The sequence below is a fragment of the Dendrobates tinctorius genome, unplaced genomic scaffold (genome assembly GCF_039654945.1).
Source record: "Dendrobates tinctorius isolate UK_male_01 unplaced genomic scaffold, ASM3965494v1 ptg000139l, whole genome shotgun sequence".
Classification (NCBI taxonomy): domain Eukaryota; kingdom Metazoa; phylum Chordata; class Amphibia; order Anura; family Dendrobatidae; genus Dendrobates; species Dendrobates tinctorius.
Window position 1 is genome coordinate 10,455,721 of NW_027361807.1, and position 25,435 is coordinate 10,481,155.

Genomic DNA, 25,435 nt, shown 5'->3' on the forward strand with positions numbered 1-25,435 from the left:
GCGCCCTGCAGCCAATCAGCGCTGCCTTCACTTACACCACTTTAGGCTCTCCTGGGGCTTGCATCACATTGTTATGTCATGCGAGCCCTGCAGTCAATCAGCGCTGGCTTCACTTACACCACTTTAGGCTTTCCTGGGGCTTGAATCACATTGTTATGTCACGCGAACCCTGCAGCCAATCAGCACTGGCTTCACTTACACCACCTTAGGACAAATCAAGCATCAAGAGGAAGTGAGCGGCCAGCTGCAGCTCTCAATTCCACTGGATGTCTAGTTCCTCCAAAGGTGGAGAGTGTGAAGCCAGCGCTGCAGGGCTCGCATGACATAATGTGACACGTATCCGAGGAGAGCCTAAAGTGGTGTAATTGAAGCCAGCACTGATTGGCTGCAGGGCTCGCATGACATAACAATGTGACACGAGCCCCAGGAGAGCCTAAAGTGGTATAATTAAAGCCAGCTCTGACTGTGCAGGGCTCGCATGACATAATTTGCAGGTAGTCTAACATGTGGATCTCTATCAGTGCTCAGTTATAGGATTCTGCTGGTCATCCAGTGACTGCCTATATATAATTTACATAATTGTTTGTAACATGCCAAACGCTTTCTTTGCCGCCTTTCCCAATGGTGTCAATAAATGTCCATGCCAACAACATTAATGGGAACTTAGAAGGAGGAATAGGTTCTGCTATATCAGCTGCTTATAAACAGTATTGTTATATTAACATCATACAATCGTTGCTCCTTATTCTACTGTTAGCAAAAAGAAAAAAAATTATTGGTGTAATGAAAGCAAATGCTACCTGGAGGAGGAGTACTAGTTGAAGAAGACTCATCTTCATCTGCAAACATAAAATATAGTTAATAATCAACGCATACCTTTAAGCCAAATGTTGTGCATTTCCGTAGTGGTGCTAACGGTTGTAAAAAGTCCTGCAAAAAGAAGTAGCGGAAGCCTGAAACACGCAAAAAGCTGCAAATTATGGGTACAAAAGCTTTCAATTTTCAGTAGCTGAAATGAAAAACCAGCTGTCAGTAAAGAGGAAATGAAGACAAAAAAAATGAAAAGTACAGCAAGAGACCCAGTATTAAATGGAAACACGGAGAGCTTTCAAGAGCCTGGGAAATGTTAGGAATGTTCAAAACAGCAAGGAAAAGGAAACACAATGGAATAATGGTCAACCACACGTCTAACCTTCTGAAGACGATGTCACATCACTGTCTTCCATGTCTGCAAGTAAATGCGTACCATATACACAGTGAATTGGTTTTCCTTATATTAATCACGTGCAAACATTTCAGACGTACATTTCATGGGGAGTGATTATTGATGAAGAGTCAAGGTCTACTTTTTTCAAACATTTTCAGTATTTGTTGAGATTTTTACCTCGGTCTTTGTAAACCAAAGCCAGGAGTGGAGCAATCATAGGAGAAGTATAATAGAAACCCATCACCACCTCTGTATTTATCACCCACTCCTGGTTTTAGCTTACAGATACTGATGTAAAATACTGACCAAATACTGAATATGTGAACGTGGCCTAAGGGATAAGTGGTTTGTGGTTTCCTTTTGGTAACTGAGTATTAGATGTATTTGGATTGAAGGTCTATTAAATGGCTTGACACAAAAGTCTGGTCACTCTACGTGGCTGCAGACTTATGAATCCCGATGTTCACACTGTTAGGTTTCAGCAATATTGCCGGCAAGAGCATGTGATCACATGACCACAAATATGCAATTTGCATACTTCCGGACACATTCATTTCCGACTAGACACGCCTGGCTTCTCTCAACACAAGTGAATTACGAGAAGATGAGCTTGACTTGTCAGCACCTGGCTGCATGTATGAGCATTGCATACTTGCGGTCACGTGACTGCCCACTCTCACCGGCAACACCAGTAAATCTAACATGCTGTCAGGGTTCAGAAGTCCGCAGCCACATAGAGTGACCACAGACGTTTCGCAGAAGACCAGATAACCCCTTTAATTAATTTGTATGTAAAGTTACTATATAAAAATATGCAAATTTTACTATATGGTATGTGGTGATTTTAGCCAAGACATGGATCAACCACATGTTAGAAAGGCTTTTGCATACTTTGAATAAACTGCCTTCAGTAAAGGTATCCAATACTATAAATGTTGCTTTTTAACATCTAAAACAAAAACATGATGGGAAATTTGACTTTAAAATTGTAGAAATCTGCAAAGGAAAAAGATATTTTAAGTTTATGAAAGAAAGAATTATTAGGATGAAGTAAATTGCACCTGAAGACGACAGAGGTTTTACATATGCACGCCCCCTGAGGAGGAAAACTTACCGAAACGTATGTCGGGGAGCGAGTCTCTGGGCACAAGCCAAGCACTATGATGGGTAATGATTAATTCTATTACTTTTATTAGCTGTTTTTCACTGAGTTACCAATGGGTGGGTGGTATTTAGAGACCTGCTACACTGTGGCCACGGCGCAGGTATATGTGCTGGGGATTATTGGCTACCAGGTGTATAAATGCCTGCATATTTGATTCGGAGCTCATTACATCCTCAACTCTATTTTCCTGCCACAAGTATCTCTATCTTCCTTTGATCTAAGACAGCATATCAGTATTATATAATTATATCGCTATTTGCCCCCCGGCCCTTGACATTGTGCCTGTCACTCATGGTATTCTTTTGGATCTTGTTGTCACTAACCTGCGCTGTTGTTTGTATTTATATAATTGTCTGCTCTAGCATACTTCTTTTGACTCTTTATATGTATGTTTACTATTTGATTGAAATAAAATGTATACAGTTTTTGATATAAAGCATTGACTCAACTTTCCTGTCATTATGCAATATCTTACGAGCTAGAGTTATAGAAGTTTAGAAAAAGTCCACATTTGAGTGAATTTGAGTGCAATGCAATAGTCCATGAACAGACGTGGAGCTGCTTCTAGAAGAAAGCTACCATGTCTTTCCAATCTCCTCCAGTAACAGGCAACAAGATGTATAAAGAATACAAAGAATACAAAGAATAAAAGGTTTTCCACTATATTTTACATATATTACTACTAACAGTTCAGTAAATCTGATTTTTATGAACTGTGTTTGTAGTTCATTCCCTATAATACATAATTGTCATAGTTTGTAAATGCTATATTGCAATAAAATTACCCTAGCAAAGTTACTTTATACTGGTATAGCTGCAATAAGGAGTACTTGCATCATGTCACCACGGATCCAGGAGTGGTACATACAAGTATCTCACAAAGGCAAAGATGCCATGTGATAATCTAGAACTAAACCTCCATGATCTTTATTGACAGGCCACAAACTGGACAGCCAAATCTGCCAGGATATCTTTTACGGCTTGAGGTTTTCAGCCTCATCTGTTACACATCTACACTGTAGGAAACCAAATATTCTTACACGCTAATCGCTAATTCTTTCACTGTACTGATGAGGCGGAAACAAATACAGGATATTTTAGCTCAAAGAAGCACTCCTCCTCCCATCAAAGTTTTTATCCTCTTAATACATTGCAAACATATTATATAGCACTGTGTACTTACAATTGCTCATTTTTAATTTGTACCCAGATACCCAGATAATTATTCTGTTTTCTCTGCTCTATGTAGAAACAAGATGTCTCTTGTCCCTGGATTTATCATCCCCCTATTCAATTTCTGACCCAGCTGCTTCGGTCCTCCATCCTGCCATAGACGTTTGCAGTGAGTCATAACTTATGCAGACAAAACTGACCTCCTGTTACTATATAGAGCTTAGGTATTAGAGGTAACGTTTCTTCTTGTGGAGAGTGACATTCCGGTCCTGGCATGTCAATGTAAAGGAGGCTATTTCGCTGTGCAATGCTGCAAATAAGCCTCTTTACATTGACATACCAAGGCCAGTATGTCACTCTCCACAAGGAGAAATGTTACCTCTTAGACCTCAGTCCAGAGCCTCTCACCTTGCCAAATCAGATCTCATACTTTGTACTGACCAGGGGCAATATCCCGAAACACTGTTTGTAAATTGAGATTCTGATTTGGCTTTTATCTTAAGTCATATTGCAAGGCTCATTAAAGGGTTGATAGTGACTTGTAGGATCGCTTCCCAACAGGTGGCATTATAGAGTTCTAGTCTTCATCCTCTCTGAAAAGGCAATTTGCATATTACATAGAGCTTAGAAAGATTAAGCTAGTGAGTTTATAACCACGTGATGCCATAGACCTTGTCACGCCGTCTCTGCATACTCACCCGGCCATCGCTCCCACGCCGCAGCCCTTCGCCGCCAGGCAGCCACGGTGGTCACCTCTGACAGGCGCGCGGCCGACGGCATCTTTGCATGCAATGCGCATGCGCCATAGGCCGCAGCCGCACCTCCCTTCTGCTTCTTGTGCTCCGGCTATGCCCTGACCCGGAAGCACCCCCTGACCAATGGCAGACCAGACAGGGGCATATCAGGCCGCTTCCCCCTGAGTGAGGCGCCTGATTGTTGTGTTTCCTAGCACACTGGGCCTCGCTTCTTCGTGTGCTCTCTGCAGTCTCACTGTCCCGTTCTCGTGTGCTCCCTGCAGCTGCCTCGCAGTCCGGCTATCCGTGTCCCCTGCTGTACTCCAGTCCTGCCTCCGGTGTTCCTGTTCCATCCTGCTCCAGTCTTGCCGTCCTACTCCATTCCTGCCTCCGGTGTTACTGTTCCATCCTGCTCCGGTCGTGCCGTCCTACTCCAGTCCTGTCTCCGGTGTTCCTGTTCCATCCTGCTCCAGTCCTGCCTCCGGTGTTCCTGTTCCATCCTGCTCCAGTGCTGCCTCCAGTGTTCCTGTTCCATCCTGCTCCAGTCCTGCCGTCCTACTCCAGTCCTGCCTCCGGTGTTCCTGTTCCATCCTGCTCCAGTCCTTCCGTCCTACCTCTGGTGTTCCTGTTCCATCCTGCTCCAGTCCTTCCGTCCTCCTCTAATCCTGTCTCCTGTGTTTCTGCTCCAGTCATCCCTCCACGTTCCAGTCTACTGTCTTGCTCCATTCCTGTCTCCTGTGTTCCAGCTCTGTCCTGTCATCTACACTTCAGTCCCTCCACGTTCCAGTCTACAGTCTTACTCCACTCCAGTCTCCTGTGTTCCAGCTCTGTTCTGTCATCTACACTTCAGTCCCACAGTCCTACTCCAGTCCATCCTGAGCCGCCCCTCTCGGTACCAGCTACCGTGGTACTCGAACCCCTGGGCCTGCTCCTAACGGTCCCTGTATAGGGGTCAGTTCCACCTGGCAGCTCGCCCGGGGCCCCTCGGTGCCACGGCCCAGAGGGTCCACTCCTGGAGATTCCGGCTCCAGACCAGCCACGCTAACAGACCTAATGGAAAACAGAAAAAGTACTGGGTAGAAGGGCAAATGAGCAACTGTAGTACACATTGCTATATAATATCATGATTGCAATATAATAAGAGGATAAAAAGTTTGATTGGTTTCCTAGAGAAAAATTGTAAAACCAATAAAGACATTTCCGGAGAGGGGACATATCATACTCATATTGAACATATGGGATTAACTGTAAAAGTGAAAAAAAGAGAAATCAATTCAAACTTCATTGAAGTAGGGTCTCCTGCCGTGAACAGGAAACTATAACAAGGAATCTGAATGAGAATCAGTAAAAAAAAGCTAGGATTTGTATAATCGGAAGAGGAAAACTACACTTTCAAGGCAAGAGCTTCCTCTGTTCAAAGGATTTGACTCAGATGCTCTGGAGCCAGTGGTCAGTGACAAATAATGGTGTTTGCATTGATTTGATATTTATGAGAGACATATTTTTGCCGAAATAGTGAATGGATGAACATAACGCATTCAATAACACCACCATAAGGCAATTCTAAAACCTCCAACTTAATATCGAAAGATGGATGATGCGATCCATGCCATGTTTCATCCTTATAGAAAGATACAATCGCAATAGGAAAGATGACAAAAATATCTCTAGAGGCGAAGATATCCTATAAGTTGAGGATCTCATAAACTTCTGAAAGCACATCCCACAACCAGGCCCCATATGAGCTCACCAAGTGGAGGTATGTGGGGGTAACCTTGGTCTAATATAAATCAGAGTTTGAGTTTGGGTTATTTGTCAGTCCTGGAAGATACAGCTTGCTGTAGTTCTGTCTGTTTTCCTAACTGTTCTTCACAGTCTCTGGATCACACAGAGAACAGTGTGAACATACATGGATATGTGCGCATTCCATAGATTAGAATGAGTATGCGTGTGTATGTGTGAAAACGTACATCTCATGTACATGTGCAAACAGACGTCACACATACTGGAAACACAGAAGTATGAAGGGGGCCTAAGTCTGTGTCCAGACAAGCATTTATTAAATCGTTAATTTTTCATCAAGAAAAAAACCAGATGATTTGTCTTCCTTATTATTATCCATAGGCTATCAGTATAGCATCCAATTTGTCAGTTTTTTTCAGTTTTTTACTTCCAGATGATATTAGTATGGCATTAATTTTCTATATGAACAATTTAAAATAAAATAATAGAGCAAATAAAGTTTCCTAAGTTAATATTTGCAATGGGTCCATTAAAACATCATGACATATGGATGGTAACCTGTGTATGATTTGTTAATGCACCCATTAATTTCTAATGGGTGACTCTGATCTGCAAAATGGATCAAAGTAGCGTATGCTGCAATTTTATACGAGCAGAACATAGGTCCATGTGAAAAAAAAAATTAATGTGAACTACCACATTAAGACCTTTTTCACACATCCGCTTTTTATGGCCGTATGTACGATCTGGATGGTTTGGTGAGCAGAGCGGTCATATCAGTGATGCGACCTCTCACCACGCCAGCCGAAAAACACACTGCGTTGAGCATGAGAAGCGCTGCTTGTGACCGGTGGTAACCTTAATGATGTCACTGCCGGTCACACGAAGCCACGTTTTCACGCTCAGATCAATGTGTTCTGGCTGCTGTGTAGTGCTTTCACATCACTGATGTGACTGTTCACCAAATCATCCTGATCACCATGCACTGGACATGGGCATTATTGGATTATAAGCGGAAAGGTGCGTATAACTTTGCTCTTTTCTTTTGTGGAATAATTGGGAAAAAGATGATGGGAACATTTTTATTTCAAATAGTGGACTTTGTGTATTTATTTCAATTAAATTACTTTACTCTGTCTGTGTCTTTATTAAATTTGACTATGGGGTTAGTAATAGGGGTGTCTTATAGACGCTTCTTCATTACCTACCCATGGACTTTATGTCAGCGTCCATAAAATAGTGGACATCAACCTTACAACTATTAACCCACTTGCCACTGCACCAGGCAAGTGGGAAAAGCAGAGGCTAAGCACCATAATTGGCTCATCTAATGGGGCAGTTGAGGGCTGATGTACTTAGTTTGGAAGAGGGCCAATATCAATGGCCCCTTCCCAGGCTATTAATATCATCCCACAGCCATCTGCATAGTCTTTGCTGGGTAGTAAATCTATGGGGACCCCACATAATTTTTTTAGGGGTCTCGCCTATAATAACCAGTAAAGGCTAAGCAAACAGCTGTGTATATTAATAGCCTGGGAACCTTAATGGCTATTGGCCCCTACCCAGAATATTAAGATCAGTCCCAGCAGTCAGCTTTTCCTCAGCTGGTTATGAAAATTAAGGGGGACCCTATGACTTTTTTTATTTAATTATTTATTTTAAAAATAAGTACAAAAAATAAGCAGGCAAAGCACTGATTAAAATCACACTATCATGCTATCTATCATATTCCTCATCGCTAACTATCTCCATCTTTGAACATCTTTAATACATAAAACTGTTTTATTTCTATGCTGCATTTCATTCTAGCACACTGCCAGAATCGACACAAACAGCACACTGACAGCACATGGAAAATGATGTGAAGATTTTCAAACGCATTACTAAAAAAAGTTAGATTTCTGCCAGCAGTTTCTTTTGTAAATAATGTCTGAATCAATTTGACATGTATGACCATACCCATGGTGCTTGGTAAAGAGGCATATACAGTATAATGTGACTTGTAGTTTTTGGAAAAAAAAAAACAATATTGTATCAAGTGGAAGCTCTATACACAGTTTCATGAATATCCAGGTATGTAGCTGTTCTGTAAACTGCGTTAGGGTTCGTTTACACATCCATGTAAAATGTCCGAGTGCTGTCTGAATTTTTTACTCATGGAGCCTCGCAATCCATTCACACGTCTTTGAAAATCACGAATCTGAAAATGAGATCCATGAAACTCAGATCATGGGACATACTCAGTGGGTGTGTGTACGGTCAGAAAAAAAGTATGATAAAATCGAGGCATAGGTTTGCACAATTCTTATTCTCAGGCAAAGACATATTTCGTTTTACAACTTCTAGTGTTTGCGCATACTCTTTCTGAAAGTAGCAATTCAAATCAAGAAACCTGATGAGGTAAGAGACTTGAATTACAGAGCATTAATGGTATCATACAGAAGACCAATTAAACATGTCATATCCTGCAGGAGGTCAAATGACAAGATGATGAACGCATTTCTACCAGGCATCTTCACATGTTCTTCCCTTCACATTCCCTGGAAAGAATCCAATTTCATGATTGAAAAGACAGCCAAAACCTACTTTAGGGTATGTAAAACTTACCAGCGCTTTTTTTCTTCCATGCCACAAGTGTCCAAGATTTTTAAGGGACTATTATTGGTACAATGCAATACAAACAGATTAACCTTGAACTGAAAGGCTGCATTAAGGGACACATATTCTGACTAGTGTGTCACCAGCAAACACACAAATCCAAAGTGGTGACTGTAAGCGATATTTTGGAATGTTAGTGAAAGGCTGAACCAAAGGTCAGTGATATATGCCCCTTAAGAAGGTGCCGACAAAACTAATATATCATGTTACCCATCTATTAGAAAATGTCACAGCAAATCAGGCTCATTATGACAACTTCTTGATGATGCTGCCGTACCTCAATTATACGAGGCATAAAGTCATGGGGAAAAAATGATTAGAAAAACAATCTATGTCTCTAGCAGAGAAATATAAGGCTAGTATTATAATTAAAGGGAACTCTTCATGCTGTACAATTAGATTGATCTGTGGACAGAATTGTAAAGAGAAGTAGAACCTGAGCAGAATGATATATAGGTTTGTCGGAAAAGATCTGTACTTTATTTGTTGAACTAATGGAGTTTGTATGTATGAGACCTACTAGTGATTGACAGCTGTCGCTTCATGCACTCTCATACAGGGGAGACTGTCAATCACTGTTAGGACCACCCACTGTGCTCATATCTATACAAACACCAGGAGTTCAATGAATAAAATGCAAGTTTTACAGATAATTTTCCCAAAAAAATGTATACCAATCTGATCAGTTCCTCCTGCTCAATAACATCCTGACTGCAGATCAGGCGCCATTTTCAAAATGAGAGGTTCCATTTAAAGTTTATGAAAAACACAATGTTGTTTCTTGCATTAATTAGTGACAAAAGTGTGCAGATTAAGATAGTTATACAAACAAAGAATTTGTACCCTTTTGCAAGCTAGTAGAATCATAATAAGCTTTTCAGTACAGAAGATATTGGGACAGATGAATGAATACTGTTGTCGAGTTATACAAAACTTAGTCAAATTAAAGGTCATACTAATTCTATGTATATATATATATATATATAACCTAGACAGTTATTGGTCTTTTCAAGTAGAAACACAGAAATCCAACAATGAGCACATTCAGCTAAACCATGAGCCTATTCTAGGACATATATAAGGTCAAATTGTTATTCATGACCTATAAAAACCTAAAGACCAAAGGCTAAATAAACAGGCCTACATATCAGGTCATTGGAAAAAGATTTATAGCATACTGTAAGTATCCTTAGCCCCATTTTTATTTATCAAGTCAAGGGGTTCATCAGAGGATAATTTGTGGTGAAGGGTTGAGAACAGAGCTAAATAGGAGCCTCCTGCCATCCTGGCAACATGTAAGATGGAATGCTGCATAAGGCCAGGGTCAGACTTGCGAGAGCTATGCGAGAAACATGTGCGACTCTCTCGCATCAATACCCGGCACTGCCGCCAGCACTCTGGACCGGGGACTCCGCGCAGCCTCAGTGACATCAGCGGTAGTAAGTGAGGCTGTGCGGAGTCCCCGGCTGATCTGAGGTGAACTGACAGTGTGGGAAAAAGTTCAGAAACTTTCCCACGCTTATTAGTTCATCTCTGGTCAGCTGGGGAGGCTGCGCAGAGATGAATTCATTCATTCGGCAGTGGATTACAGCGGGGCAGGTAGCGTTAGCAGTGCACCAGTCCCCGTTGTAAACTAGTTAACCCCTTGTAATGGGTTGCAGTGGGGGACCTGACTGATCGGCGGAGAGGTATGTATATTGTTGATTTTTTATTTTATTTTTTTTTTCAGGAGAACAAGGGATTCCTTTGGAATAGCAGAATTATAAATTTGGTCCAAAACTTTTAACAACGATTTTATCCGTTAATTTAACAGCTACATGTCCCAAATTTTACACACATACACTAATCTAATTATTAGTCGGGGACATATAAAAAAAATAAATGAAATGAAATGGTTTACTGTATGTAAATCATGTGTCATTTCATGTTGGGTTTTGTAATGATTTTACAGAAGCCGGCAATTGATTTAGCGGCTATTATGCTATGTAAAACGTTATGAAATATCAATATATATACATATATATGTGTCTCAATGACATGTATATATATATACAGTGGGGCAAAAAAGTATTTAGTCAGTCAGCAATAGTGCAAGTTCCACCACTTAAAAAGATGAGAGGCGTCTGTAATTTACATCATAGGTAGACCTCAACTATGGGAGACAAACTGAGAAAAAAAAATCCAGAAAATCACATTGTCTGTTTTTTTTTCCTTTTATTTGCATATTATGGTGGAAAATAAGTATTTGGTAAGAAACAAAATTTAATCTCAATACTTTGTGATATATCCTTTGTTGGCAATGACAGAGGTCAAACGTTTTCTGTAAGTCTTCACAAGGTTGCCACACACTGTTGTTGGTATGTTGGCCCATTCCTCCATGCAGATCTCCTCTAGAGCAGTGATGTTTTTGGCTTTTTGCTTGGCAACACAGACTTTCAACTCCTTCCAAAGGTTTTCTATCGGGTTGAGATCTGGAGACTGGCTAGGCCACTCCAGGACCTTGAAATGCTTCTTACGAAGCCACTCCTTCGTTGCCCTGGCTGTGTGCTTTGGATCATTGTCATGTTGAAAGACCCAGCCATGTTTCATCATCAATGCCCTTGCTGATGGAAGGAGGTTTGCACTCAAAATCTCACGATACATGGCCCCATTCATTCTTTCATGTACCCGGATCAGTCGTCCTGGCCCCTTTGCAGAGAAACAGCCCCAAAGCATGATGTTTCCACCACCATGCTTTACAGTAGGTATGGTGTTTGATGGATGCAACTCAGTATTCTTTTTCCTCCAAACACGACAAGTTGTGTTTCTACCAAACAGTTCCAGTTTGGTTTCATCAGACCATAGGACATTCTCCCAAAACTCCTCTGGATCATCCAAATGCTCTCTAGCAAACTTCAGACGGGCCCGGACATGTACAGGCTTAAGCAGTGGGACACGTCTGGCACTGCAGGATCTGAGTCCATGGTGGCGTAGTGTGTTACTTATGGTAGGCCTTGTTACATTGGTCCCAGCTCTGTGCAGTTCATTCACTAGGTCCCCCCGCGTGGTTCTGGGATTTTTGCTCACCGTTCTTGTGATCATTCTGACCCCACGGGGTGGGATTTTGCATGGGGCACCAGATCGAGGGAGATTATCAGTGGTCTTGTATGTCTTCCATTTTCTAATTATTGCTCCCACAGTTAATTTCTTCACTCCAAGCTGGTTGGCTATTGCAGATTCAGTCTTCCCAGCCTGGTGCAGGGCTACAATTTTGTTTCTGGTGTCCTTTGACAGCTCTTTGGTCTTCACCATAGTGGAGTTTGGAGTCAGACTGTTTGAGGGTGTGCACAGGTGTCTTTTTATACTGATAACAAGTTTAAACAGGTGCCATTACTACAGGTAATGAGTGGAGGAAAGAGGAGACTCTTAAAGAAGAAGTTACAGGTCTGTGAGAGCCAGAAATCTTGATTGCTTGTTTCTGACCAAATACTTATTTTCCACCATAATATGCAAATAAAATGAAAAAAAAACAGACAATGTGATTTTCTGGATTTTTTTTTCTCAGTTTGTCTCCCATAGTTGAGGTCTACCTATGATGTAAATTACAGACGCCTCTCATCTTTTTAAGTGGTGGAACTTGCACTATTGCTGACTAAATACTTTTTTGCCCCACTGTATGTATTCTATGTGTATATATCTGTTCTTTCTATTCTTTATTAAACATGTCAGTGTGGTTTTACTGTATCACTGAATTGCCGGATTTTGTTAAAGGACACCGTTGCATATTTCTTGCAAGTCACACTTGTGGTCCGTGTGTAATCAGTTTTTTTCTCGCATTGGCGAGTCTTGGCCGAGAATTGCTGACAATCACAGCATGCTGCGATTTTCTCAGCCCGTTTAAAACGGGAGAGAAAAAAATCGGATGATAGATTAACATTGGTCCGAGTGCTATGCGATTTTTTTATCGCATAGCACTTGTCCGTTTTTCTCGCTAGTGTGACGCCGGCCTTAGTCTTCTCTCAATAGCTTTCAGCTTGGCAGCCAGGCAACAGTTTAATGCTAATTACTTGCAAATTAACCCTTTATCTGCTGGTAAATAACATTTTTAGACATGAAAGTTTCCTTTTGGCAGGGGTCACACTTGCGAGTGTGATGCGAGAAACTCGCGCAAGTCTCTCGCATCGATACCCGGCACTGCCGCCGGAACAGGACCGGAGTGTGCGGCTGCATAGAAATACCTCACACTCCGGTCCCGAGTGTCGGTGGCAGTGTCGGGTAATGATGCGAGAAACTCACACGAGTTTCGCGCATCACACTCGCAAGTTTGACCCCAGCCAAGTAATATTGGGACTTCACTATGAAAACTGAGGAAATGAAGCAAAGTAGCAAAACAAAGTTTTACAAAATTACAAACATTAAAGTAGAATTTTTTCAATTAAGGCCCCGTTCACACCTTCAGTGTATGGCCAGTATTTACCTCAGTATTTATAAGCCAAAACCAGGAGTGGGACAGTCAGAGGAAAAGTGTAATAGAAACCCGTCACCACTTCTGGATTATCACCCACTCCTGGTTTTGGCTTACACATACTGAGGTAGAATACTGACCACATACTGAATGTGTGACCGAGGCCTAATAATGGTCATGCATGCAAAAAGTAGAGAACATTCAGACATTGCAATCTCTGTGACTACTACGAATGATGTACAGCTACAGTCCACTCACCTTTCTCTTGTTGAGGCACAACATCATTGGGTTTGCTTTGTTCTGTGCAGGAAGTACAATTATTTTTTTGTTAAAAAAATGTAAGTTTTCCTATAAATTAATGAAATCACTGCTGCTTGTTTTCAAATGGCTGTTTCCTAGCTTATCAGTGTAAGACCGGGATCACACTAGAGTGTGTGATGCGAGAAACTCGCCCGAGTCTCTCGCATCAACACCCAAATACATGCAGCGGCAGCTCCGGTTTTGTGTGCCGGCGGCAGCGCCTGGTATTGATGCGAGAGACTCGTGTGAGTTTCTCGCCTCACACACGGTAGTGTTATCCCGGCTTAACACTATAACATGAGGGCTTGTTCACACGCTGCCATGATTTCTCAACACATTTTTCAAGGCAAAAAAAAAACAAACAGTATTTTAAAGTACCAGCAAACTGAAATTTCTGAAATCTCATGTACATGCTGCTTATTTTTTCCTTGTGAATTTGAACCATTAAAGAATTTTTTTCAAACTGCTGCATGTCAGAACGGGAAAAAAATGCGTAAAAAATATAAAAAACACATGAGAAATGCACGTATTTTACCTGCATTTTTCCTGCCAATACCCTTTTTTTGGTGCAAAAAAAATATGCTGAAAATACTCAACGTGTGTACTTACCCTAAAGGCGGACTGTGCAGTGATTAATGCCTAAAGCACAGGTCGCACATACACTGACAGCGTCTCTCAGTGAGGGCATCCATGTTTTATGCTTTTCAAAAAAACCAGATTAGTAAAGAGCTGGGAATAGAAAGAACATTCATCTGGGTGGGTCCAAATTGGTTTCTGCTCACCCGGTTCAGCTTCACAAGTCTCCTCTTATTATGTACTAATGAGTAAAAATAACAAATACCGTTTGGATCCCCCACCTCCTCAGCACCAATATGTCTTGTGTGCTTGGCTGCAGCGATAACATGTCCTCCTTATGTGTGGCTTTGATTGATGAGGCTAAATGTTTACGTGCCTTTTTGGGGATTATGCAAAGGGTCCTTTAAGTAGCCATTTAAAGGGATCTGTCAACAAATTTTTGCTATCCCATCTATGAGCAGCATGATGTACAAGAAGAGATACTGATTTCTGGGCTGATTGCAAAAGTTTTGTTAAAATTACTGTATTGTCTGTTGCAGATCTGACAGTTCTCTGAATGCTGAGCTCTGTGTAACGCCACCCACATCACTGATTGATGGTTTTCTGGGTACACTGTGCATAAGCAGAAGCCAGCTAATTAGTGGGAGGGTGAGTTTATACAAAGCTCATGAATATGGAGCACTACCTATAGTTCTCTATAAACTCTTGCAGATAAAACAATAATTTTATCAAAACCACTGCAAGAAGCCCAGTAAGTGACACATCACTGGAATCATGGTATCTTGCTATACATATTAAGGCCGGGGTCACACTGGCGAGGAATACGGACGAGTGAGAGGCATTAAAAGCACGCATTACACACGGACCAATGATTCTCTATGGGGTCCCTCGCACCAGCCGTATATTTCTCATCCGTATTCTACGGTCCGTGACAATCGCAGCATGCTGCGATTGTCAGCGTACTACGCCCATAGTACGCCAATGTAAGTCTATGGGTGCGCAAAAAATACGGATTACACACGGACCACACATGTGACTTGCGAGAAATATGCACCAGGTGTCTTTTAGCAAAGCCGGCAATTCAGTGCGCTATACAGTAAACTCACACTGCCAGTTTTAATAAAGAAACGAAAGAATAGATATAGACACATAGAATACATATATATATATATGCATTCTATGTGTCTATATCTATTCTTTGGTTTGTGTTATAAACCCTGTCATAGGGCTCCATTATATGTCCATTTTGCAAGCCTGCGAGAAAATCTCGCCATACGGATGCCATACTGATTACATACGGATGCTGACATGCGCAAAATACGCGACCACACCTTGATTACGGATGACATACGGAGCACTGTTTAGGGGCCATTCATCCGTATTACGCATGTAAAATACTGAACGTATTTTGCGTCGTTTAGTGTGACCCCGGCCTAATGCTCTCAGTTTAGGTGGCAAAAAATGATGATAGATCCCTTCAAGATCCAGTGGGTGTACAGAAATCCCATGAAATATAGTTAAACACTACAAATAAGGGAAATGTGCTCAAGAACTGTTATTTCAGTGGGGATGCAAGTATTTCTGTAACAGACACTGCATGATTGATAGTACACTGTGTGCACAATTATTGACCAGGTCAACATTTTATGCAGATTTTCCGACTCCAAGCTGTATAAACTTGATTGATTATTGAATGACGCAGGTCAGCTGATTTGTATTTGTGTAATGAGGGTTGTGTGGCCTAATGATGTCAAAACTCTTTATCAAGATGTGCAGAATTATTAGGCAGCCTGTTTTTCCTCAGGCAAAATTGGTCAAAAAAGAAATTTAACGGACTCTGAAAAGTCAAAAATTGTTAAATCTTACAGAGGGATGCAGCTCTCTTGAAATTGCTAAGTTTTGTTTAAAATAGTCAACAGTCACGAAAAATGTGTTGACAAGAAAAATGTGCATTAACTGCCAAATATTTGAGAAGAATCAAACGAGAAACCCATTATCCTCCAGTGCTGTCATATTCCAGAACTACAGTCTCCAACCACAAGTGCAAGGTGTTCAGTGCTCAGAGGCATGGAAAAGGTAAGGGAGGCTGAAACCCCGACACCACTGAATAAGACCCAGAAGTACAAAGTGTTCAGTGCTCAGATACATGGAAAAGGTAAGGGAGGCTGAGACCCGACCACCAGTGAGCAAGACACAGAAGTACAAGGTCTTCAGTGTTCAGAGACATGGAAAAGGTAAGGGAGGCTGAGACCTGACCACCAGTGAGCAAGACACAGAAGTACAAGGTCTTCAGTGTTCAGAGACATGGAAAAGGTAAGGGTGGCTGAGACCTGACCACCACTGAACAAGACACAGAAGTACAAGGTGTTCAGTGCTCAGAGACATGGACAAGGGAAGGGAGGCTGAAACCTGATCACCACAGAACAGACTGAGCAAATAAATATCTGAAGACAGATCTTTCAAAGGTTTTATGGGCTGATGAGATGAGAGCGACTCTCGATGGACCAGATGGATGGGCCCATGGCTGGATCCGTAACAGGCACAGATCTCCACTTTGACTCAGAAGCCAGTAAGGTGAAGGTGTGGTACTGATATGGACTGGTGTTATTAGAGATGAACAAGTTGGACCTTTTTTATTTTAAGATGGACTCAAAATCAACTCCCAAACCTACTGCCATATTTTGCAAACACTTTCTTCAAGCAGTGGTACAGAAAATAGTCTGTATCTTTCAAGAGCACCATGATTTTCGTGCAGGACAATGATCCCTGGTATGCATCGAAGTTCTCCACTGCTCGGCTAGCCAGTAAAGGCATTAAACATGAAGTAATAATGACATGGCCCCTTTCCTCGCTTGACGTAAACCCTACTGAGAACTTGTGGGCCCTGAGATCTAAATAGGACATTTACAGAGAAGGCAAACAGTCATCTATCTGAACAGCGTCTGGGAGGCTGTGGTTAGGGCTGACCAAAGAGTTAATCACCAAAAAAGAAATGACAGACTCCATAGATGGAACTTATGACCATTATTGAAAAGAAGGGTGGCAATATTGGTCACTAACATTGCTTTTCAACGTATTTTTGTACATTTTGAGTTGTTTGGTTATTATTCTCGCTTTATCAGATGACAATAAACAATTGAGAAATTTACATTTCTCATTTAGTTGCCCAATGATTATGCACACACAGATATTCTCCTAAGAAAGAAAAAATCTTACTTTTACTTTCTTAAGTTTATAGGTCTAGTAACCTTTTTGTCTGATCCACAGCACCGTAGTTGCTCAATGATAAAATTATTCATCAGAAATACAAACTACCCTATAATTGTGCACACATTGTAGTCTGTTCGTATTGCATGTGATTCTGGCCTTACGGTGCTGTTACATGTGCCAAATGCTACTGAATGATATCAGTATATGAATCAAGAGAGAAAATCATGCATTTTTTTTACATGCTTTTTTGGAATCTAACAGGTCAATTTAGAATAAACATTAAAAGGGTATCTTGTCTCCAAGTCTTTTTCATGTGCTGCCACAACTTTGTGGGGACAGCAGAATTGGTGAACAGAGGTCATTGAACCTTATCACCTTTTGGTGCGTAATCATGCATTTATATGGCATAAAGGTTTAAGATGGGAATACCCCTTTAAATGCTCTAGTTCTTTATGCTTTAGATGAGAGTTGAAAGAAAAAAAACTGGTAATGCATGAAGGATGCACAACATTCACTAAAACTTTTGTGGCATCATGCATAAAACAAATTGTGCAAAATACAAACTAATCTACTACTGTCCTCTACTACTGGCCTAAACAAATCACATACCAGGCTCCACTTACCTTTATCATTCTCAGGGACTTCATCATTAGGTTTGATTTCCACTGCTGAGATGAAATTATTTTCCCAGATTTAGAAAAAATAAATTTGGATTTGTGACTTTTACACTAATTTTTGAACTAATGGTGTCTGTGTATTTTATAAAGCTAGATAATATTATAAAACAACACTTAGGCCAGAGCTACACAATGACTTGGGCAATCCATCTGTTGCGTGAAAAAAATTTGCTAGGTGTCGCTGCTACATCGCAATACAATTCAATGCGGTGGCATTGTGACCCTGAAGGCACTGCATCAAACAAGACACAAAATTTCCAATGCAGTTGGACTTCTTGCAACTAGTAACTTTAGTGATAAAGTGTAACTGTGGTTTCAGGAGAACTTGCATTAAAATGTCTCTTTGTGTCTCCTCCACTTTCCATAGAACTTTATTGACACCAACTGTCATCTCCTATCTCAGGAATGGGAAAATATGTCTTCACTGACTACAGATTTTCAGATTTTACCAGTGAATTAAGAATATTGAAAATGGAAGTTCAGTCCAAGAGGCGAAAGAAGTAGATTTCTCTGATAATATTAGAAAGTTTCTTATTTTCGAGAGTACTATTGATTTATGAAATCATTATGACAGTTACACTTTAAGCTAAGTTACTAAAATGAATAAATAGGTTAGCAGATAATTACCACTCACCCCAACAATAGGCTAACAACCTAATGTCTGTCTCTGAAATAAAAAAAATAGGGACAACTTACTGTATATACAGTCATATGTAAAAGTTTGGGCACTCCTATTAATGTTAACCTTTTTTCTTTATAACAATTTTGGTTTTTGCAACAGCTATTTCAGTTTTATATATCTAATAACTGATGGACTCAGTTATATTTCTGGATTCAAATGAGGTTTATTGTACTAACAGAAAATGTGCAATCTGCATTTAAACAAAATTTGACCGGTGTAAAAGTATGGGCACCCTTATCATTTTCTTGATTTGAACACTCCTAACTACTTTTTACTGACTTCCTGAAGCACTAAATTGGTTTTGTAACCTCATTGAGCTTTGAACTTCATAGCCAGGTGTATCAAATCATGAGAAAAGGTATTTAAAGTGGCCACTCGCAAGTAGTTCTCCTATTTGATTCTCCTATGAAGAGTGGCATCATGGGCTCCTCAAAACAACTCTCAAATGATCTGAAAACAAAGATTATTCAACATAGCTTTTCAGGGGAAGGATACAAAAAGTTGTCTCAGAGATTTAACCTGTCAGTTTCCACTGTGAGGAACATAGTAAGGAAATGGAAGAACACAGGTACAGTTCTTGTTAAGCCCAGAAGTGGCAGGCCAAGAAAAATATCAGAAAGGCAGAGAAGAAGAATTGTGAGAACAGTCAAGGACAATCCACAGACCACCTCCAAAGACCTGCAGCATCATCTTGCTGCAGATGGTGTCACTGTGCATCGGTCAACAATACAGCGCATGCATAACGCCTTTTTGTATGACCAAACAACTCAATCTTTGTTTTATCAGTCCACAGGACCTTCTTCCAAAATGTAACTGGCTTGTTCTAATGTGCTTTTGCATACCTCAGGCGACTCTGTTTGTGGCGTGCTTGCAGAAACGGCTTCTTTCGCATCACTCTCCCATACAGCTTCTCCTAGTGCAAAGTGCGCTGTATTGTTGACCGATGCACAGTGACAACATCTGCAGCAAGATGATGCTGCAGGTCTTTGGAGGTGGTCTGTGGATTGTCCTTGACTGTTCTCACCATTCTTCTTCTCTGCCTTTCTGATATTTTTCTTGGCCTGCCACTTCTGGGCTTAACAAGAACTGTACCTGTGTTCTTCCATTTCCTTACTATGTTCCTCACAGTGGAAATTGACAGGTTAAATCTCTGAGACAACTTTTTGTATCCTTCCCCTGAAAAGCTATGTTGAATAATCTTTGTTTTCAGATCATTTGGGAGTTGTTTTGTGGAGCCCATGATGCCACTCTTCATAGGAGAATCAAATAGGAGAACTACTTGCAAGTGGCCACCTTAAATACCTTTTCTCATGATTTGATACACCTGGCTATGAAGTTCAAAGCTCAATGAGGTTACAAAACCAATTTAGTGCTTCAGGAAGTCAGTAAAAAGTAGTTAGGAGTGTTCAAATCAAGAAAATGATAAGGGTGCCCATACTTTTGCACCGGTCAAATTTTGTTTAAATGCAGACTGCACATTTTCTGTTAGTACAATAAACCTCATTTGAATCCAGAAATATAACTGAGTCCATCAGTTATTAGATATATGAAACTGAAATACCTGTTGCAAAAACCAAAATTGTTATAAAGAAAAAAGGTTAACATTAATAGGGGTGCCCAAACTTTTACATATGACTGTAAGCTTTTGGAATGCGAATGAAACTTGAATACCTGGAAATTCAAATGTTGCCCTTGATTAAATTCAGAGCAAAGACTCCTTTGCTGCAAGTTGTGAGTGCCAACCACTGAGCCATAATGCTGCCCCAAAATTGGCATTGACTATTATAGATCTGTTTCCTTATATCACTTGACTATGTCTCTTGTTTACTTCCTATTTTTCATTGACCTGTTTTTTAAGCGTGTACTTCTTGTCACAGTTCCACCCCTCAGGGTGTCTGGGATGCAGTTACTGACAGCTCGTCCGTCCAATCCGGTACAGGGGTGTGCTGAAGCTGTCAGTACTTTGATGGCCAGCATGGCCATCCAATCTGGTACAGGGGCATGCTGAGCTGTCAGTGTGTGGATTGACAGCTTGACTAGCCAATCTGTGACAGGGAGGCGTCGACTGTCTCAGGTGTTCACTATCTTGAGTATTTGCAATGCCTACTTAACTGAGCAGCTTCTCCCAGGCCACTGCCAGGCGTACATTCATCTTGTGAGGTTTGTGCTCTGTGCTCTCTTGTGCCTTGTGTTCTGTTTGCTTGATCTGTTGCCTAACTTTGGATTTCGTTCTGACCATCCCCCTGTTTAACCCCTTAAGTTCTGATCTGTTAACCTCCCGGTACTTTGACCTCAGAACGTTACCTGACTACGCTTTTGTTTCTTCATTCTGTTTATGATGTACCCTCCTGGCTTCTGACCTTGGACTCCTTGACCACTCTGACTCTCAGCTTGGCCATGAGAAGTGACTAGCGTCACATTACATCTGGCCGCTATGTTTTTCTTTTTCGCCAGTATGGATCCTGTTCACACGCTTTGTGACCAGGTTGCGAATTTGATGCAGATGACTCAGGATCTGGCGAAGGATTACCAGAGTCTGGAGTCTTCCCATATCAGTTGCAGGGTCAGATAAATAACTTGATGAAGACCTCCCATAACCCCCCATTGCCGGCAGTGGCTGTGACGTCACTACCCTCTGATGTACAGTTGGCCTCTCCCAAACCTGTTATATCCCTCCCTGATAAATTTTTTGGGGAGAAAGACCAGTTTAGGGTATGAGGGAGAGCAGTAAGGTATTTTTTTACCCTGCGCCTCTGGTTGTCTGGGGAGGAGTATCAGTGGGTGGGAATAATCATGTCCCTACTGCGAGGGGGATCTCAGACCTGGGCATTTTCTTTGTCCCCACATGCCCCAGAACGGTTTTCCGTTGATGCCTTTTTGACAGTTTAGGTTTGATATATGACAAACCTGACAGAATCCAGGTTGCAGAGGCTAAGATCATGAACTTGGCACAGGGGGGTCGCACAGCTGAGGACTACTGAACTGAGTTCTGGCAGTGGTCCAAAGAAGTTCTGTGGAACAATGCTGCTCCCAGGTGCCAGTTCCAAAGAGGCCTTTCCAAGACATTAAAGGATGCTCTGGTCCTCCATGACGCCCCTTCTTCTCTGATGGAGGCCATGACTCTGGCCTTACGAATGGACCGCAGAATCCATGAGAGATATGGTGAACAGCAGGCCGCATGTAATACTCCCCCGGAGCTGGTCCATTTACCCGAGGTTACAGTTGCCAGTCTTCAAGATGCGGGGAGAAGACAAAGACAAGATCTTGGACTTTGCCTATACTGTGGTCTCTTTGGACATTTTCTTCAAAATTGTCCAACTCGTCCTCAAGCTATCAAACCATCGTGAAAACGTCTGAGTCTGGGTGACACCATTAGCTCACAATGTGGTCTCGAGAGCAACGGTGGATTTCACTCTCCAAGTGGGAGCTCTCCACTCTGAATCCATTTCCTGTTTTGTGTTGGATAATTTACCTGCTGGATTGGTACTGGGGTTTCCATGGCTGCAGATTCACAATCCAGTTATTGATTGGTGTCAGAAGGAGATTGTGAAATGGAGCACAAAGTGTTAAAAAAATGTCTAAAAAATGTACAAATATGCTCCGCTAGTCTGGAGGGTCTTCCAGGGAACCTGAAGGACTTCGCAGATGTGTTCTCAGAAAAAGAGGCGGAGATACTACCTCCCCATCATCCCTATGATTGTGCTATTGATCTTATTCCTGGCGCAAAGTTGCCAAAAGCTCACCGTTACAATTTGTCGGGGCCTGAACGAGCCACCATGAAAGAATATGTTAACGAAAGTTTACGGAAGGGTCATATCTGTCCTTCCTCATCCCCTATAGCTGCTGGATTTTTCTTTGCTAAAAAGAAAAATGGGGGTCTCTGTCCTTGCCTTGATTTCCAAGAACTAAACAAGATCATGGTTAAAAGTACTTACCCACTTCCACTCATCCCCGACCTATGCAATCAGCTTCTGGGGGGCCAGAGTGTTTTCTAAATTTAATCTTAGTGACTTACAATTTGATATGCATACAGAAGGGTGATGAGTGGAAAACGGCATTTTTAATGTCTGAGTGTCTTTTTGAAAACCCTGTCATGCCTTTTGGATTATCTAATGCACCTGCTGTGTTTCAAAATTTTATGAATGATATTTTCTCTGATTGCATTGGAAGATTTGTTGTGATTTACCTCAATGACATTTTAATTTTCTAGCCAGACATGTACACTCACCAGGTACATGTCCGTGCTGTGTTACAGAGTCTGAGGGAGAACTCTCTGTTTGATAAATTAGAGAAATGTGTTTTTTTTTGTGCCAGAAATCTTTCTTGGGGTTTATCTTGTCAGCAGAAGGGTTTAAGATGGACCCTGGGAAGGTGCAGGCCATAATTGATTAGATTAGAGGCTTTGCAGCATTTTCTGGGATTCGCCAACTATTACAGAAAATTTATCAAGGGGTTTTCACAGATTGCTAAACCACTTACTGACCTTACATGTAAGGGGGTGAATCTCAAGGTTTGGTTACCGGGTGCTATCAGGGCTTTTGAAAGATTAAAAGAGTGTTTTATGTCAGCACCCATTCTGATCCAGCCTGATTGTCTAGAACTGCTCATTGTAGAGGTGGATATTTGTGCTTGTATACCTAAGGGCCCCATCACACATAGCGAATCACCAGCGATCCCGAGAACGATATCAACTTGTCAGGATCGCTGGTGAGTCGCTACATAGTCGCTGGTGAGCTGTCAAACAGACAGCTTCATCAGTGATCAGCACCAGTGACGCCGAGCGCCCGGCGTCGCTTTGCACGTTAGTTACCAGCGCCTGATGCAGGGAGCTGCTAACTAAGGTATACATCGGGTTTCTAAGCAGCGCGCGTCACTTAGAAACCCGATGTGTACCTTGGTTACCAGCTCCCTGCATCAGCGCTCTGGTAACTAAGGTATACATCGTTTACCTTAGTTACCAGCGCATTGATCGCTGATCGCTTGTCTCCCACCTGTCACACGCAGCGATGCGTGCTGGCCAGCGGGAGACCAGCGAGTAAAGAAATGTCCAGGGCATTCCAACAACGATCAGAGATACCGGCAGGGGGGCCGGTCGCTGGTCAGTGTCACACATAGCGATCTCGCTGGTGAGATCGCTGTTCCATCACAAAAATTGTGACTCAGCAGCGATCTCGCTAGAGAGATCGCAATGTGTGACGGTGGCTTAAGACTGCGAGTGTTAGCTACACACACTGTTTTTAAGAAAGGTTAAGGTTTGATTGTCGCCTAGGAACATTAAACTTAAAGTGCCGTCAGCGAAGTTGGGTCCAGAGTTTACTGGTCCATATGAGATCCTAGAGGTGGTCAATCCTGTGGCATTTAGATTAAAGCTTCCTCCATCCCTTCGCATCTCTAACGTATTCCATAAATCCCTGTTAAAGGAGTATGTCCATTCTGCATTGTCTCCTTCATTCCTGCCTCCTCCGCTTTCAGTAGACGGTGGCCTGGAGTATGAGGTTCAGAGGGTTGTGGATTCTTGGAGGGTCCGTAATTCCCTCCAGTACCTCATCCACTGGAGGGGATATGGACCAGAGGAGAGATCCTGGGTCCCTGCTTGAGATGTGAAGGCCAATCAGTTAGTCAGGGCCTTCCATCTAAAATTTCCTGGGAGGCCTGGGGGTCTGATGGCCCCCCTAGAAGAGGGGGTACTGTCACGGTTCAGTTCTGATCCGTTAACCTCCCGGTACTCTGACCTCGGAACGTTACCTCACTATGCTTTTGTCTCTTCATTCTGTTTATGACGTACCCTCCTGGCTTCTGACCTTGGACTCCTTGACCACTCTGACTTACAGCTTGGCCGTGAGAATTGCCTAGCGTCACATCTCTCATTTTACAGAAAGTGTAAATCTTGATAGAAATTCCTGATAGGGATATTGATAATCTCAAAAGATCCTATCTCAATATGTACTAGGTGAAATAATAATATTAGCAAATACATCCAATTAGAAATATAGTATAGTTCTTCTGATTTGCTATGCCACATACTCCCTGTGCAGGGCATTTCAATAGCTTAGATATCTATAGGTACAACCACTAATAACTAACTAACTGTCACTATATGAGTGGCTGTAACCATGGATACCTAAGCTACTGCAATGCCCAGCACATGGGGTAAGCAACATAGCTAATCAGATGAATTATATTACATTTCTAATTGAAGGTATTTGCTAATATTATTATTATTACGCCTACTACATATTGGGATAGGATCTTGGAGATGGGAATACCCCTTTTAAAGAAGTATGCTATGGTCTTCAATGAAGGAGTTGTCTCTTAGATCTGACTCACCTCACCCCACTGGAATATGCTTGATCAGAAGCTGCTCTTACATAGCGGCTCTGCATTCTGGCTTGACGAGGATTGTCCACAGCTCTTGTAGGACATGTAGGTAGGAGTTTCCTAACTGTAGAATTGTCCTTATTTCTTCCAGACCTACAAGTGGAGACTGTTTCTAACTCCTTTTTTAATGAAAGTTTACATTGCTAAGTGTTGCCTAATCGGAATATAGTGCTGTTTAGTAAAAGAGGGTTTTATGAGAAAATAAAAGTTGTAAATCCACAAGGGTAGAAAGAGACTTATTTAGATATATCATCAAACCTGGCATTTTATATGCAAGTTTTAATTAACTGTGCATTACAGTAAGACGCGCCACATGATAAATTTAAAGGGAATCTGTCACCTGGTTTTGGCGGGCTATTTAAATAAGGTCTGTCCAGTCCGATAGGCGGTGTTTCGGATCTTTTCCGCCTCCCCATCCTTGGCCACCATCCGCAGTTTTTTCATGAATTGGAGTAGGTGTCCGCCATCTTTCGCGCATGCGTTAAGCA

The 25,435-nt window shown here is 41.7% G+C and overlaps 1 protein-coding gene across 5 annotated transcripts in view; it reads right to left on the reverse strand.

Annotated features, from left to right (window-relative positions):
• Positions 1 to 25,435, reverse strand: part of MYBPC1 (myosin binding protein C1) — a 221,529-nt gene that overhangs the window by 125,831 nt on the left and 70,263 nt on the right. For 4 of the 5 annotated variants that reach the window (XM_073545016.1, XM_073545014.1, XM_073545011.1 and 1 more), the window contains exons 4-5: positions 1,193 to 1,228; positions 801 to 839 (exon numbers count right to left, since the gene is read on the reverse strand). In XM_073545016.1, coding sequence (XP_073401117.1) covers positions 801 to 839; positions 1,193 to 1,228 — 75 coding nt within the window. Of the gene's footprint in view, positions 1 to 800; positions 840 to 1,192; positions 1,229 to 13,382; positions 13,425 to 14,033; positions 14,201 to 25,435 lie in introns of those variants that run through there. The other variant, XM_073545015.1, reaches the window with a different exon arrangement.